This window comes from Mytilus trossulus, unplaced genomic scaffold, assembly GCF_036588685.1.
Source record: "Mytilus trossulus isolate FHL-02 unplaced genomic scaffold, PNRI_Mtr1.1.1.hap1 h1tg000210l__unscaffolded, whole genome shotgun sequence".
Taxonomy (NCBI): domain Eukaryota; kingdom Metazoa; phylum Mollusca; class Bivalvia; order Mytilida; family Mytilidae; genus Mytilus; species Mytilus trossulus.
Window position 1 is genome coordinate 49,019 of NW_026963310.1, and position 16,483 is coordinate 65,501.

The 16,483-nt window shown below is 32.9% G+C and overlaps 1 protein-coding gene across 1 annotated transcript in view; it reads right to left on the bottom strand.

The window, feature by feature from the left end:
* LOC134700907 (uncharacterized) overlaps positions 1-16,483 on the bottom strand; it is a 31,781-nt gene continuing 15,298 nt past the window's right edge. Inside the window, exons 4-5 of the mRNA XM_063562060.1 lie at positions 15,443-15,737; positions 1-2,267 (exon numbers count right to left, since the gene is read on the bottom strand). Of these exons, the coding sequence (XP_063418130.1) occupies positions 1-2,267; positions 15,443-15,737 (2,562 nt within the window). The remainder of the gene's footprint in view (positions 2,268-15,442; positions 15,738-16,483) is intronic.

The window sequence follows — 16,483 nt, forward strand, 5'->3', positions numbered from 1 at the left end:
TCATACAATATCCTCATGTCCTACTTCACATGCAAAAAATAATGGAGTTGTTTCGTCTTCGTTTGTCATGTTGATGTTAGCATTGTGGTCCAGAAGACAACGGACCACATCAAGCCTATCCATAAAGCAGGCAAAGTGTAATGGAGAACAACCAGCCTGCATATCGAAGACGTAGTTTACTGTTTTCTTCCATATATAATCGGCTACATGTGAGGATGCTTCCTTTATTAGATAATCAAAACAACCCTGTTTTTCTTCTTCTAATGTTCTTGATGACTGGCCTTTAATTGTATCTATTAAAGACTGTTTACTACAGCTACACACATTACAGTCAGCATTGTTCTTTACAAGTAGCTGTGTTATCTCTAGGTTTCCAGTCAGTGCACTGAAAATTAAAGCATTACATCCCTCATAGGTCTGGGCATCAATATTTGGTTTATGTTTTATTAATAGCTGTACTATACTGGTGTAGGAACATGCACAGGAATTAATGAGTGGTGTGAAACCATCCTTGTCACATAAATCCACATTAGGATTCTTCTCTAACAGTAAATTTACTATAGCAGTATGTCCATTTTGACTTGCCAAGTGCAGAGGACTACAGCCATCCTTGTTACATAGATCAACATTATGATTATTCTCTAACAGTAACTTTACTATATCAGTATGTCCTCTCTGAATTGCCCTGTACAGAGGACTACAGCCATTCTTGTCACATAGGTCAACATTAGGATTATTCTCTAACAGTAACTTTACTATAGCAGTATGTCCATTCTGACTTGCTATGTACAGAGGACTACATCCATTCTTGTCACATAAGTCAACATAAGAATTATTCTCCAACAGTAATTTTACTATATCATGATATCCGTTCTGACTTGCCATGAACAGTCCGGTAATCCCATCATCTCTACACTGATCCACATCCACTTCATTGCATAACATCCACTGTACCATATCAGTATAACTATTATAACAAGTAATTATTAGTGGAGTATTACCTGATCCACAAATCTCCTTAGGTATCACTGTGTCCCTGGTATTGGCTAATGTAACTTGTTCTGATTTTTTTAGTTGTTGTATGTACTGCAATAACTGTTGTCGAAATGAAGATCTCTTCATATTATTGTTTATAAACACAACTGTCACATTTCCTGATGACCAGTCCTCTATACACCTTTTTAGATATGTTTCTAAATCATTATCTGGTATTTCAATAATGAAGTCTATGTTACTGTTCTCGTCATCTGGTGATTTCTGCCAAATCAAACGTGTATGTACTATACCACTACTACCATGGTCTATCAGACATTCAATCATTTTCTGGCCAAAGTAATGAGCAAGGAAGTCAAATAGTTTATCATGTAGAATTCTATAAATACCATTTTGTTTACAGATAAATGTACCATCTAAGGTGTCAAGGGCATGTTGCAGTTTAGCTTTTGAAATACCTCTGTCTAATCCACAAGAATTATATGTGTCTTGTATGATCAGTTTTTGTCTCTTTGTTAGTTTACCCTGGAACCATTTTTCTTCAAGATGATTATTTGAAAGCACACATAAAGCAAGGCTACATATTCTATATTTCCCTTCATTACCATGTTCACTTAATTCATCTAGCTCATTTTTATAGATAGTAAAAGGGGTTTTGAAAAATTCTTTTACGTCTACATCTTTTTTTATTGTAGGATATAAACTACACAATAGTGGAAAAAACTCATACTTTTGTGATAAGTCATGAAGATCTTTCATGCGTGTGCCAATGTAAGTATTTGCTATCTTTGTTTTCTCTACAGATGTAAGTCCTAACTTATCTGATATTAAGTTGCATTCATTTGATTTAAAATTTGATAATATATTAAACTTTTCATCTTTATAGACTTGTAACTTACATGAGACAATAATCTTACAATATTTATCTGCAATAATAGTATCAATCACTGGTAACAGTTGTTTCCAGTTATCAATCTGTTGTTGGTTGGCAGTGAAATTTCCACAAATATCATCTACAATGAAGACTGTCTGTTTACCAGGTTGATAATAAGTTCTTATGTCTGTTGGTGTATACACTGGTATAATATTGTATCCTTCGTTCCTTAAAAGAAGTGCTGTGTGTCTTGCAATCGATGATTTTCCAACTCCTGATGGGGCAGTTAGGGTCAAAATATTGTTTTCCTGTAAACTTTCCTTGGCGTAATCACTGGCTCTAGTAGACACGAACATCTTATCATTCTTTTCCCAGTCTTCTAATTGTTTTTTTATCAGCTCTGAAAATATATATGAGTAATTAATAAAAATAACCCCAAACACAACATTAATATGAATTAGCATTAGCGTCAAAAACAGACAACAAATTGCGGCTGTGGTGTAAGTTGCTTCACATTTGGTAATCTCATGACTTTTCAAACCGTACTATACAGTATCGGTTGTACTCATTGTTGAAGACTGTGATCGTATACATGCTTGTCCCTTTGTGGATACTTGACTCGTTGAACATCAAATAGTGTCTGCATGTTTTGAAAGAAATGTAATTTAATTACCCCTCAATATATACTTTTCAATTAGCAAGACACTACCATATTGTCTTGGCTATCCAGGGAAATCGTTAGAAAACATTTAAGTTCTGGGCATTGATTTATTTTCTTAGGTATCCATTTTCGTGGATTGAGGAAAACTAGCATATTCGTGGATATTTAATTCGTTTTTGACGAAGTCTGTATACAATCATTTAAAAAACTTGAATTTCGTTGAACATTTAAATTCGTGGTTCCACTGTTCCCACGAAATCCACAAAAAGTAGTATCCAACGAATATTGATAAATCCACAGTACCTGATTTTGGGGTTCCTTAATTATTTAACCTTGAGTTAGATGGTCATCAAAAATAGTTTACGTACTTATTGTCTTAACATGTGACCTATAGTTGTTAATGTATGTGTCATTTTGTGGACAGTTGTTTCATTGGCAATCATACCGCACCTCCTATTTATATTAATACTGGCGTCACACATCAGCGTATACTACCGACGTACGCGGGGCGTGGTTAAAACCCATGTACCTTGCCAATAGGCTAGTAATTTTGGACGCATCCAATTTGTCAATCATGTCTGTATCGTGTGCAAAACAAGCTTTGAGCATGTTATGGGCCTACAAGAACCGCACATACGCGTGTATCGGGCGTTCAAGTAACGTATGCTGGTGTATGTCTGACGTTTGTCTTACGTAAATAAAATGCACGTTACGATCGAAAAACGACCCTTGAACGTATTTGGGACGCGTTCCAGGTTGAGGGCCTACAAGAAGCGCACATACGCGTTGATCGGTCGTTCAAGTAACGTATGTTGGCGGATGTCTGACGTTTATCTTACGTACATGAAATGCACGCTACGAAGGTAAAACGTCCCTTTAACGTATTTTGGACGCGTCCCGATCGTACCTGGGACGATTATCTGTGTTTTCGGCGTGGCTGGTACATGTAATTGCACATGTTCTTATGTTGCACCGTAACATGACTGTCGCAGGTTAGGGGGAGTGTTGGGACCGCCTAACATGTTTAACCCCGCCACATTATGTGTGCAGGTTCATTTCAAAAGTCAGAAGCATGTATGTCAATGGTTGTTTGTTGCTGTGTTAAATATTTATTTTTCATTCATTTTTTTTTATATTGGTTAGGTCGTTTTTTTTCTCGTTTTAATATTTTCCATTTGTGATATCAATGCCTTTTATAGCTGACTATGTGGTATTGGCTTTGTTCATTGTTGAAGGCCGTACGGTGACCTATATATATATCATGTATATATCAAATGACTGAATAATGGCCAACGATAAATCTTACGGGGCGATAGATCATGTAATTATGATACAGTATACTACAAAATATAATACATAACCAGTCATACAGGTTACAACATCCCAAAAACAATAATAAAATGAACAAATGTTAAATGTTTCGGATAACAGATATCCTTCATCAGTATGATCGTGATGTAAAATGAATCATATCAATCTATTCTGATTATAAAACTATAACAAAGTCTATACAATTAAACTGTTTTACCCGAACATCATAGAGACGCTAGTAAAATATCATGTATATATCTATATTTGTTAATTTCTGTCATTTGATCTCTTATGGAGAGTTGTCTCATTGGCAATTAATCTACTTTTTGTTCATAATTATGGGGTGCTTCATTGAAAAAAAGTAAAAACACAAAAATACTGAACTCCGAGGAAAATTCAAAAAGGAAAATCAAAAATCAAAAGGCAAAATCAAAAGTCCAAACACATCAAACGAATGGATAACAACTGTCATATTCCTGACTTGGTACAGGCATTTTCTAATGTAGAAAATGGTGGATTGAACCTGGTTTTATAGCTAGCTAAACCTCTCACTTGTATGACAATCGCATCAAATTCCATTACATTGTCAACGATGCATGAACAAAACAAACATACTCAAAGAGTAAAAATGTCAAAAATAGGGGTACAACAGTCAATATTGTGTTATCATCTTAATATCACTACAGTAACAACAAATGTAACAAAGTAGCACAAAAAGGCATACATCAAATTTAACATTCTCATTTTGCTTTTCTTATACGGCTGAATTTATCTATGTAAAGACCTAGTACACATTTTTATTTAAGGTTCATCATAAGGAATTGAAAAATATGGCCGTGTTTACACCTCAAAAATTACTATGAGTACAGACAAACTGGTACATCCAGGAAAGTTTTAAGGCATGGCAGGAACTAGATATATAAAAGTTATACGAAGTCTACGTTTCAGAAAATTAAAAACTTACCTGGATTTTCATGTCCAGTTTTTTCAGTCTGCAGAAGATAGCAAAATAAACAAACACCCGAGTTTCATTTGATACGGTCCACTCAGTTACACAGTTTAAATCACCTATTGTTAACAGGTGTCTTTTGTACATTTAAATCAATACTACTCACGACATTGATTATATGAGGGGAGCTTCTCAATCGTTTTCACTACTTAGTTAATTTTTGCACCTTCTGCAGGAACGAAAAAAACTGGAAGTCAAAATCTAGAAAAGTTGATAATTTTCTAAAACATAAAATGCATTTAAAATTTATATATTTAGTTCCTGCCATGCCTTAAAACTGTTGCAGGTGCATAGGTTAGTCTGTACTCAGAGTAAAATTTGGGGTGTAAATACGGCCATATTAGCCAAAAGGTTATGATGAACCTTAAAGGGCCAACTGAAGCCCACCTCCGGGAGCGTGTTTTCTAAGTGCATTGAACATCAATATATAGTTAGCCTTCGGTTTTATCTGCCTTTTGGTCGGGTTGTTGTCCCTATGACATATTCCTCATTTCCATTCTCAATTTTTTTTGTTTGTACTTCTTCTAGATACACATGTTCTTGTAAATTCACGGACATATCCTACTATAGAAATTAATGTCAGAGCAAGTTTCGTTGAATGTCAGAATACGTTTTTGGTACGCCACGGGTACGTTTTCTACGTTCACGGAACGCTGAAACTACGTCAGTCGTATATTACAAACACGCCCCAAATACGTCCAAGTAAAAGTCCAACGATCTTGAGGCGTATACAACGTGCCCTAAGCGTATCTCAAACTTATCTGTAGCGTTTCCCAACGCGCTTTTAACGTATGCATTACGTGCGTGCAGCGAACAGGTTTTCGCTTGAACTACGTTAGAGCTAGATGAAAATTTTTAAGCAGCATATAAATTTCCTGGAGCAAAGGCGTTCACCAATCGGATACCTTTGCATTTTTACGTACTTTAAACTTATGCAACGCGCGTCTAACGATTGCTTAACAAATCAAATCAAATCAAATATTGTATTGTCATATAAACTTTACAGTTTGTGACCAACATATATTAACACAATCAACACAATAAACATACATATTAAACATACACAATAACAACAGCATCAAATTTGTTTTTTTAACAACAAACAAGTTGTTAAGAGTCCCCTGCCTCAGTTCTAATGACTTTTTCAAGAAGGATCCTAACTTATTTGTTAAAGGCAATGATGGATTAAGTAAAGATTGAATTTTTTCTTCTTCATTTAAATTATTAAAGTTATTATTTTCAGTACATATGTGATGAAAAAATTCATTTCTTAGAGTTTTATTATACTCACAATAGAGTAAAAAATGTTTCTCATCCTCTAGTATTTTGCATTTATGGCAAAGTCGTTCCTCTCTTGGGATTTTAAAATATCTCCCCTTTTCAATCAAAAGGGAGTGATCACTTATTCTAAATTTAGTGATTAATCTCCTTATATGAAAATTAGATGTATTAAGATAAGATTCTAGTTTGTAATCTTTTTTAATTTTTTTATAAAGAAAAAAAATACTTTTATCATCAATGTTTTGAAATTTATTTTGAATTAAATCTTCATATCTATTTTTCATTTTTTAACTTTATATCGTTTTTTATTTTATTTACATCTTTTATGTCCTTACAAGTAGAAAGAATATTAAGGTCAACATTAGTCTCTTTAACAATATTTTTTGCATATGTATACCATGAGTAACGTTCCTCTTGCGTGTACATTACGTATTTGGACTTAGTCAATTTTCTTTATACGTTTGGTTCACGTTTGTCTATACGTCAATGTGTGACGCCGGCACAAGGTAATAAACCCTCGTACTAAATATGAAAAGCAGGCTTCGAAAATGTCCCCTAAAATCAAATGATTTGACATTGATTCACATTACCACAACAACGTCTTATAGTTATACACATTCATGCCAATTGTCATAGGTCAATATAACAAAAAGATGTATGCCAGAAAGAGGTTGTATTTGAGATCTAACTTTGTAGCACACAAATTTGCATGTGTTTACCAAGGGTTCATGTTCCTTAAAGGTTAGCATGGAAAATAATAATAAAAAAAAGTAATAATGTCCATATGATAACAAGAGTGAAAAGGCTGAAATGACTCGCCTGCTTAACTGGTCATGATCGGATTCATGATTAAAGTCTACGAGATTATAAAGGTATTACTACAAGTATAGCGTAGACATAACGATATCAAGGATTATTGTTAATAAGGTTAAGGCCAGAAAATCCTATCAGACTGTCATATACAACAATGATTCCATACACACATTTTTATGATGTAGTTGCTCTATTGATTAGATCAACCGAGGCACAGACCTAACCAAGAGATTTTAACTTTGACAATGAAACTTGAAAATGAGGTCAAGGTTAAACAAACCCTGTTTCACGGACATAAAGACCGTGCAAGGATCGAATATACCCAATAGAATTATCCTATAACCTATAACTTAAAACAGAAAGAAAATGCTCTGCAGGTCGCACCGTGATACAACAGAAGAGAGTTAACCTTGAACAGTAGGGACAAGTATGAACACAACATTTAAGCGTGAACAGCTCTGACTTAGTAAGGTTTCTGACACAGAAACCACTTGATCTATGAACTTAAAAAATGGAAAATGGACATTAACCTTTAATGGTCCAATATTCAAAATGAATTTTCAATATTTTGTTGAAATCAAAACGAAGCCCAGGAAAAAAATCTAAATACATGTTCAGATTCAACTCCAAGGCTAAAAATGAAAAAGAGTAACATACAAATAAAAGTACACAAGAAACAACATAGAAACTTCAGTCTGAGCAACATGAACCACACAAAACAACTGGGGTGATCTCAGGTGCTCCGAAAGGATAAGGTGATCCTGCTCCCATGTGGCAACCGTCGTGTTGCTCATGTTATCAAAAACCCGATAAACAGTCTAGTTCGGAGGTAACCTTCCTGAAAAGGGACGGGGATTGTAGTTACGCCGTAAGGAACATATCCGATATCATCTGTAAAACATGTATTCCATAACGGTCAACAAACTCGTGAGGGCGTCCGTAAAATTTACGATAGTTGATGCACTGAGCTTGTACTGAACAACTGAAAAAGATCATGATATTTTTCCTTGCGGTAATTTCAGGCATTTAAGAGTTGCTCAGATTAAAATTACCGTTTCAGTAATAATAATAAGTGAATCAAGCTTCTGTCAAAATTTTTAAACATTTTACAAAGATTTGACAAAGTTATTCATAACTGAAAAAACTTTAACCGCAAACTGAATCTGAATGTTAGCTGTAAAAAAAAAAATCCAAGCATGATACTAATAGTTAAAAGGAGTGAAAAGATAGGAAATCGTTTGATGATACTTCGCACTTATCGTTGTCCTCAAATAAAAACCCTTATGTGAATCCCTCATTTGTCTTTAAGGAATGCAACTTTTTATCAATAAAACGACATCAAAGATCAATTTTTATAAATGAAAATTCTAAAATCATGAAAAACGATCACTGTAGTAACATTTTAAAATATAAAAAGAAAAAAATATGGAAAGTCAAAACAAAATAAATATATAGGAAAAACCTAGAGAAGACTGCTTAAGGTAACACGATACCGAATGACGTTACGCCACGAGTTATCTTTCCTGACGTTATCGGATAACGTTCACACATTCAAGCCAATGCATCAGGTTTTGCAATCACAAAGTGATACAATTATAAAAAAAATATTGGGTATTTATGTGACATTTTTAATGGTAACTTTTTCTGGATACTTGATAGTAAAGGAAAATAGTTCCGACACGGAAACGATTACTGTACGGAGTTTGACTTATGTACTGACAACCTGACAATGTCCTGAAAGAAATGAAAATGCTTAATACTTTTTTTTATTATTGGAAGGATTAACTTGAAATCTAGAACCAAGCAAGATGAGAACTTATATTTAATTAATAAAAGGAAAAAATGAAAAACATATTTATAAGAGTTAGAAAACTTGACCTAACCAAATTGACCTTGAAACTTCTTATATCCTGACAACTATGAACCAGCGATTTAAAAAACAATATTAACAGGATAGACAAACTCAATACAATGGCAGATTAAAATATTTAATACAATAATACAAGAAAAAAAAAGAAAACTTGACCTGACCATCTACAGCTTTCCCGTGACTAATGTCCTGACCAATGTAAATTGTTTATAACTTTTTTATTTGACGGATCGACTTCAAATTGTTTTCAAGGAAGATTCTGACATAAAATATAGAGATATAAGAAACGGATCATTTAAAAAATAATAATTAAAGAGTTAGAAAACTTGACCTTACCAACATCGACTCTACCCAGACTAATGGCCTGACCGATGAAGAAAATGTTAATAACTTTTTTTTATTATTGCTCATTGTTAATCTTTAAAAATGTATTACTTAAATTACTTTTAAATATTCTGTTTCTTTAAAATTTAAGCATCTGAACGATCTATCTAAATATAATAGAATGAGTTTTATCACAAGTCTTTATTCTTGGTATATGTTTGCAATAAATACTTTTTCATGATGAACGCCGTATTCCCATGAAATTTGGTAGTAGTGTGGTTTTTTGTTTGTGTGATTTGAGGTGGAAATAATGTACATGTACAAGTTTGGAGACAACATGACTGAATTAACATAGTTGCCTTTTTAGGTCCTGAGGGACATATTTCTCACATACTAAGGGGGGATTCTGCTATGGATTTTTATCTGGACAAACTTTTGTTTACGCCATCGGCGAAAGACAATCTATTTTTTTGACGACAAGTCGAAAACAATTTTTTTCTTACAATTTTAGCATTACATATAGTTGCAGCTGAGGGTGAAACAAACAATTTGTGTTAGCCCGAGGAGTTTCACAGTTTTAAAGGAGTTTTTAGAACAAGCATGCAACTTCTATGTAGATCTATATACATGTAAAAAAAGTACTGTATGCATTTCTTTCTGTGGATAAATATACTATATTAAAAAGTCATATACATGTATGTATATTGTAATACTAGTATAAATTGTATTAGCATGAGCTTAAGAAACACGATGGAAAGCGAGACTCGCCGATCTTTCAACTTGTTTCGTAGCGAATGCAAAAACCTTTTTATAATTCTGACAATGTATATTGCACATAATTTTATATTTTGTTTATATCCTACAATTTACACCCCAAGGCCTTGGGTGAATATGGATAAAAAAATATGGTCACTTGGTCTTCTTCCGACCAGCAGTAAAATGCTTCCAAAGTGAGGCGTCCATTTGGCTTTGCTGGATGTATTATTTATTGTTAACTGTGTCTTGAACATGCATAAAATATTTGCCACTGGACGTAAAGTTACCAGCAATCAATCCTACAATTCAAATTCGCCACTTGAAACTAATAGAGCACGCAACATCATATTGTTTCACCCGTGTAAATTCGATCGTCAATCCCACACTTGATAGTCTTTTTGCTTCAGGTTTGAATTGTGAACCCTTTTTTTTCAAAGGTGCGCACACGTCTGGATTTTCTTATCTTTTTTGGTTCATGACAGGTTGCTTTATTAGGCATTTTGATAAATTATAAAGGCCTGCAGAGTACAGACTCCGGGTAACATCTCCTACATGTGGAATTTCAAGCTGGAGCTTTTATGATTCGCAGTTTGTTTTACTTATAAAGAATGCATATATGATCTCAAGATTTGTTTTATTAAATAATTTTCCACAAATGACAGACTGTTGAACTATTAGTGAAATTTTGCATACAGTTTGCAATGTTTGTCCGACTTGCTGAGCAAGCAACTCACACATTTACACCACGCAAAGTACAATATACTAATGTACAAATGTACGTAGCAAGTCAAGAATATAAGTTTTGATTTTTTTCTTTGAGTTTTGTTATTTTATTTATCATGCATGAACTATTTGCCACTGAACGTTAAACAACCATCAAAAACAGAGCAATTATATCACTGTTTACTGAATACAATTTTTTAAAGTACTATTTTTCTGTATGGACGAAGCAATGACACCACCACAAAGGATGGAGTTAAAAACTCAGTAATTCAAATGAATCACACGTAAGGTAGCACAATACAAAGATTTTTTTACTTCCAATCACTAACCTTTGAAATGCTGTAACTTTTTTATGTATGCATAGAAAATGATAAAAGAGGTATATATAGATAGATAATAGATTAATCTTTTAACTGAATGCAAATTTTTATTATGCAATCATTATGTAATCAATTATTATGTAATTAGTGGCAAAATCTGGGTAAGTTCACTTGAATGAATTTAGCTCTATCATCTCTTTAACAATACAGAAAATTTTAACGAAATCTTAATCAACACATCATGGGCTTCAAAAGGGTGTCTCAGATTGTCTCTATGGTATTCCATTCTCTCATAAATCTCTAATTAGTGTAAACATCCTAACCACTTAAAAGAAGATATTGTTTAATTAGGTGTAAAATTTGTTCTATACATTCTATCCGAAATCTGAGACACCCTTTTGTAGATAACGGCCATAGGAACAACATATAATAAAATCAACCCTCTAGGGATACCTACGCAGAAGCTAATTTCATTTGAAAGTAAAAATTTGGTGAAAAATATTTTAGACACAGTTACCATTATAATTGGTTACATAATTGTTGCATAGTATTAACATTGCATTTATTTAAAAGAGTAGTATGTTAGCTATCCAAAACTACCACTTTTATAAATTTTCAAGCATTATTAAGAAAGTTACAGCATTTTAAAACTTCAGAGTTGGAGTTATAAAATCTTTGTATTGTGCTACCGTAAACAAAAATCATTTTATTTTCACTCGAATTTTACAAAAATATGAAGGTATTATGCTGGTTAAGTGTAAAAATTAGACGAGATTAATGTTAAATTCATGATAGTGAAATTTCTATGTGCAGGAAGAAATAAATTATATCAGTAGAATCTCATATTACTAGAAAATTTACGGAAACATGACAGGGGAAACGAAAATAAAATAAACACCCTTCAGATCCCGACACATGTTGTGTTTTCCATTTCTCATATCTCTGATGAGAATAACGTTACATCCTGTATTCAATAACGTCACACGTTTTCGGTCAAATTCTTAGGGTATCAATCAATTTTGAAGCCATTTATCTCAAAATCAAGGATGGTGACATATGATTTTCTATACATGTATGAATTCAGTTTGTAATTCTGAATACTATGTTAGTTTTTTGTTGTTCTCCGTATATAAGAACATAGCCATCCATTGGAAAATCTAAAAAGGTTAGCCGAAAAATAGGCATTTCCCCTATATACCTAAGTAAATTTGTCGCCCAAATCGACGTTTTCCAATGAAAATACCAAGAAAACAAAATTGTGACCCCCATTTTTTATTACATATTTTGATGTAACTCGGTGCAAAGACCGCATATGCCAAAAAGTTTGGAAATCGGGAGATATGCCATTCGGTATCGTGTTACCTTTTAAATGATGTAAATTACACATTTTGTATGAATTTGTATGAAAAAACATCATTATGTAATTAGAAACTGAACTTAATGATAAAATTGTAAAATAAAATACAAAAAGATAGATTTTAGATAATGCCTTGAGAATATCAAAAGAAAAGATAGGGTCACCGTACGTTTGTTTCGGCTAAAATACAAAATAACTAAATTCCATTTAGATTCCTTCAGAAAATGTACTGTTTCAGAGTTACACCCCCTTGAAGTGCCAATTTAAATTTAAATTCAATCAACCAAAAATAATCTACACTTGTATAAATATTATTCTAATATAACGTTCTTCAAACACTTTCAGTATTCACGCGTGGTAAAATTATGAATATATTGTTTGGGCTATTTCGATTGTACCCCCGCGTCATATGCTTTTTAATTTATGAATGAGCTACCCGTCGTCATAGAACGATGAAGTAGGTATATAAACATTTTACGGGAAAATACACGCTTGTGAAAGCGATAATAATCACAACAAGGAAACGTAAACAAACGATGCTAAAATGTGTTATACAAGCCATTTTTGTATATGCATTAGACATATAAGTACAATTCTTATTTAGATTTATCGTCGATTTGCGAGGATAAATTCCAAAAATTTCTGTTAGAAAAGAGAACTATAAACTGACGTAAAAGTCGACATGTAGAATAAAGAGTCTTATAATTTGCTTACTTTTGAAACTTTATATAATTAGCATTAGGAGTTCAGATTTTCGTAAATTATATGAGTTTTTAATTTAAAAAAATGAATGACGTCACCGGCATGAACCCTAGTTTAGTTAAGTTATCTGGTAATATGGGGACGAAGTCCCCAATTACGGTAGAAAAATCAATGAAAAAAAAAAAAAAAAAAAATCTGGGAAAATTTCTCGAATTTTTCATTGCACTAATGAACTCAATCTCCGGCGCAGAGTTCATAACCGTTCCATACATGCTTTGCAATACTGCACTTAATATGAGTGTAGTGTTACAAAGTATTGAACGGAACGGATATGTGATCTCTGCGCCGGAGATTGTAATGAACTCAAAATCGTTAACTTTTTTTTCAGATCTAGTTCCTGTTCCGGTTTTCCCGCATTTGCGCAGAAATCTGTCTTGTTTGCATGAGACTTTGATTTTTTTTTATATTTATCAGTCTAGTAAAACATAAGATTGGATCTCAATACAAATTCAATTTTAATAATTGTTTGATATGAAAAAAAAACGTTACGTTACCTGATGAAAGCGTTTCTTTTGTTTACATCGAATATGACGTCATAACTTAAAGAACGTCACAGCCAATTCCTAACAACAGAACCAAAATCGGGAACGTTACGTACGGTATTTCGGTTTCTTTTATCAACATGATTGAATTAAGAAAATAATATACAGACTTCGTCCCCATTCACAGGTTATGCCTGCCTCATATTATGATTTACAGTCATGTTACTATATTGGAGATCAATAGGTTCTTAAAAACACCGTAGACACATCGGAACGACCAAGGACATAAGAAAAGCTATGGTACCGTGTGGATGTAAATATCACCCTACGCATACATGCACGAATACAGTTAGCGATGAAAACTAATTTTGGTATCAATATTTAACCTTTATGGTTCAAATACTCATATGGTCCGGCCCGTTAATAACCAAACGAGTATATACTCATATGGTCATGACCATACGCGTATGGTCCAGATACTCATATGGTCCGGAACATATATACAGATGGAATCAAAATTATTTATCAGAATAATATTTTGTTTGATATCTGTGGATGACTTAATTGTCACTTTTAAGTTAAGAGTCGTCAACAATTTACGTCAAATGGCACTGGGCGATAAAAAGATCCCTTTATCCTTTTGATACAACCTTTAAATATACAGAGTCTATAATTTTCTCGAATGTATGGACATTAAAAGACCAGAGGATCTCTCTGTCATTTAAGCTGTAAAAGGTAGGTTTTCACTATGTATTTTTCTATTTTGGACTTTCCATAAATATTTATATTTATATTTCTTAATGTTTCTAGAGTTATCAGTTTTTGTGTTTGTTTTAATAAATATCATACATGTCGTTTAATTGAATTTTTTTTATATAACATACAGAATGTGCAACTCCCATAAGGGTTTTAACGCGAATTTACGACAGCTCGAAGGAGTCACTATTTCCTACGTATTTTTCACTCCTCTTAACTTTGAAAATCATGCTTTCAATCTTATGAAATATTTCATGTTTTATGATTTAAACTAAATTTGAATATCAAACCGAATGCTAGCAGCCGGTGGGTTATTGAATATCGAATATCGAATAACGATAACCGTTAACTTCAAAATACATTCCAAAATTTATAAAACTCAATGAAAGTTTGTCTAAGTTATTGATGTATAAAAATCTTAAACTGCAGAGTGAACCTAATTATTAACGCCGCCGACAGAATCTAAGATTGATATGTTTCGCTTTCGTGAAATATATTTCACAGGCTCAAAAACGAGGCCGAACGACGATCATCACATTGCAATACCAATAATGAGTCCCCAAATTTATGCTGTTGTATAAAAAAAACGGTCTGTGTATCGTGCTTTTCATAAGGTCAGTTTGAAGTAAAAATTATAGTCCATGTTTTTGTCATTTAAAGTAATTAATGAGATCAAGAACAACAAACAGTACACTAATACATCTGCATACAAGATATGAAATGTTTAGCTTGTGTATCTTGTGTATATTTTATTTAATAGTTTATGTCCGTGTTACTTCATTTGGCAATGTAATCTCAAGTAAAAGTTTTATTATGCATGGTATAGTGAATGTAAACAAATAACGAAGATAAATGTATACATAAAGGGATTAGAATTAGAATCCCGTTACTTTTTTCTTAAGCTCCATTTCAGCAGGGAATGTTTTTGGACATGCAAAAATTGTTATGTTTTCCCTAACACTGCTGGGTTTCTTTTTATCCTCTGGTGCACTTTTTGTTTTCTTGGTGAAGAAAACAGTTTCTGATTTTTAAAATTGGATGAGCATCTTTTATAAGTCACGAATACATATATGAGAAATTGAAGTGTTCGGAAATATTTACCCTTTCAATTGATATTCTACTTTTGTCTTTATCAATAAGAATACAATACCTTTGATGTTCCATGGTATTGGATCGTTCAAACTATTCATAGCTATTGAGTGTTCTGTCTGTAAAGTATTATGGGAAGTCTGAAGATCATTGTGTGAAGTTTGTAAATCTATAAGACTTTCTGTCATTTGAGAGTGTTCCATCCCCAAATTTACCACTGTTTGTTTCAGCTCTTTTATCTCTTTTAGTGATTGTTTGATTTCCAATATAATTTCCTTATTAGACTGATCTAAGATTTTCACCTTTAAATCTTGACAATCTTGATACATTGTCTGACCTCCCAATCGACTTACAGCCTAGAATTGAATCATTCTGTATACAATGATATATGATATGTCTTAATCTTTGTACATGTACAATAACCATTTTAAAATTTGTTTCAAATAGCCTTGCTTGTAAATCGATTGCACTTATTACAGGCTTAACTAGCTATAAAACCAGGTTAAATAAATCTTTTTCTACATAAGGAAATGCCTGTTCAAAATCAGGAATGTGACAGTTGTTGTCCATTGGTTTGATGTGTTTGAGCTTTTGATTTTGCCATTTGATAAGTAACTTTCCGTTTTGAACATTCATCGGAGTTCAATATTTTTTTTATTTTACTATTTGCAAGGCATCTGCTGTGTGATTGATAGGTGTCAAATGCCACTTTAAGCACTGTGTTTGAATGCGAATTCAATTATGTGCACAGTATAATGTTGTACAACAGGAGCAAAGTGCTTCTCGAGCTTTGTTTATTATGCTAGTTCACTAAGCAAAACATGGAATCATGGTGGCGCATTAATAAAAAGAATGTCATATGTACAAACGGCATATGACATATGCCATATGATTGACGGAAACTGTCCGTAAGATACGTTATCTGCATACAAGGTATAACGCATCGGGGTCTTCTTGATTTTGAAATATAAATTTAATACAAATATTTTATGCCACCAGATTAGTCACAGATTGATCTGACAACAACTCTAACTATAAAGACATTTCTGGACCAATGCATAAGTAAGTGATAAAGAGTTGGTTAAGGGTTACAAGTTTCATA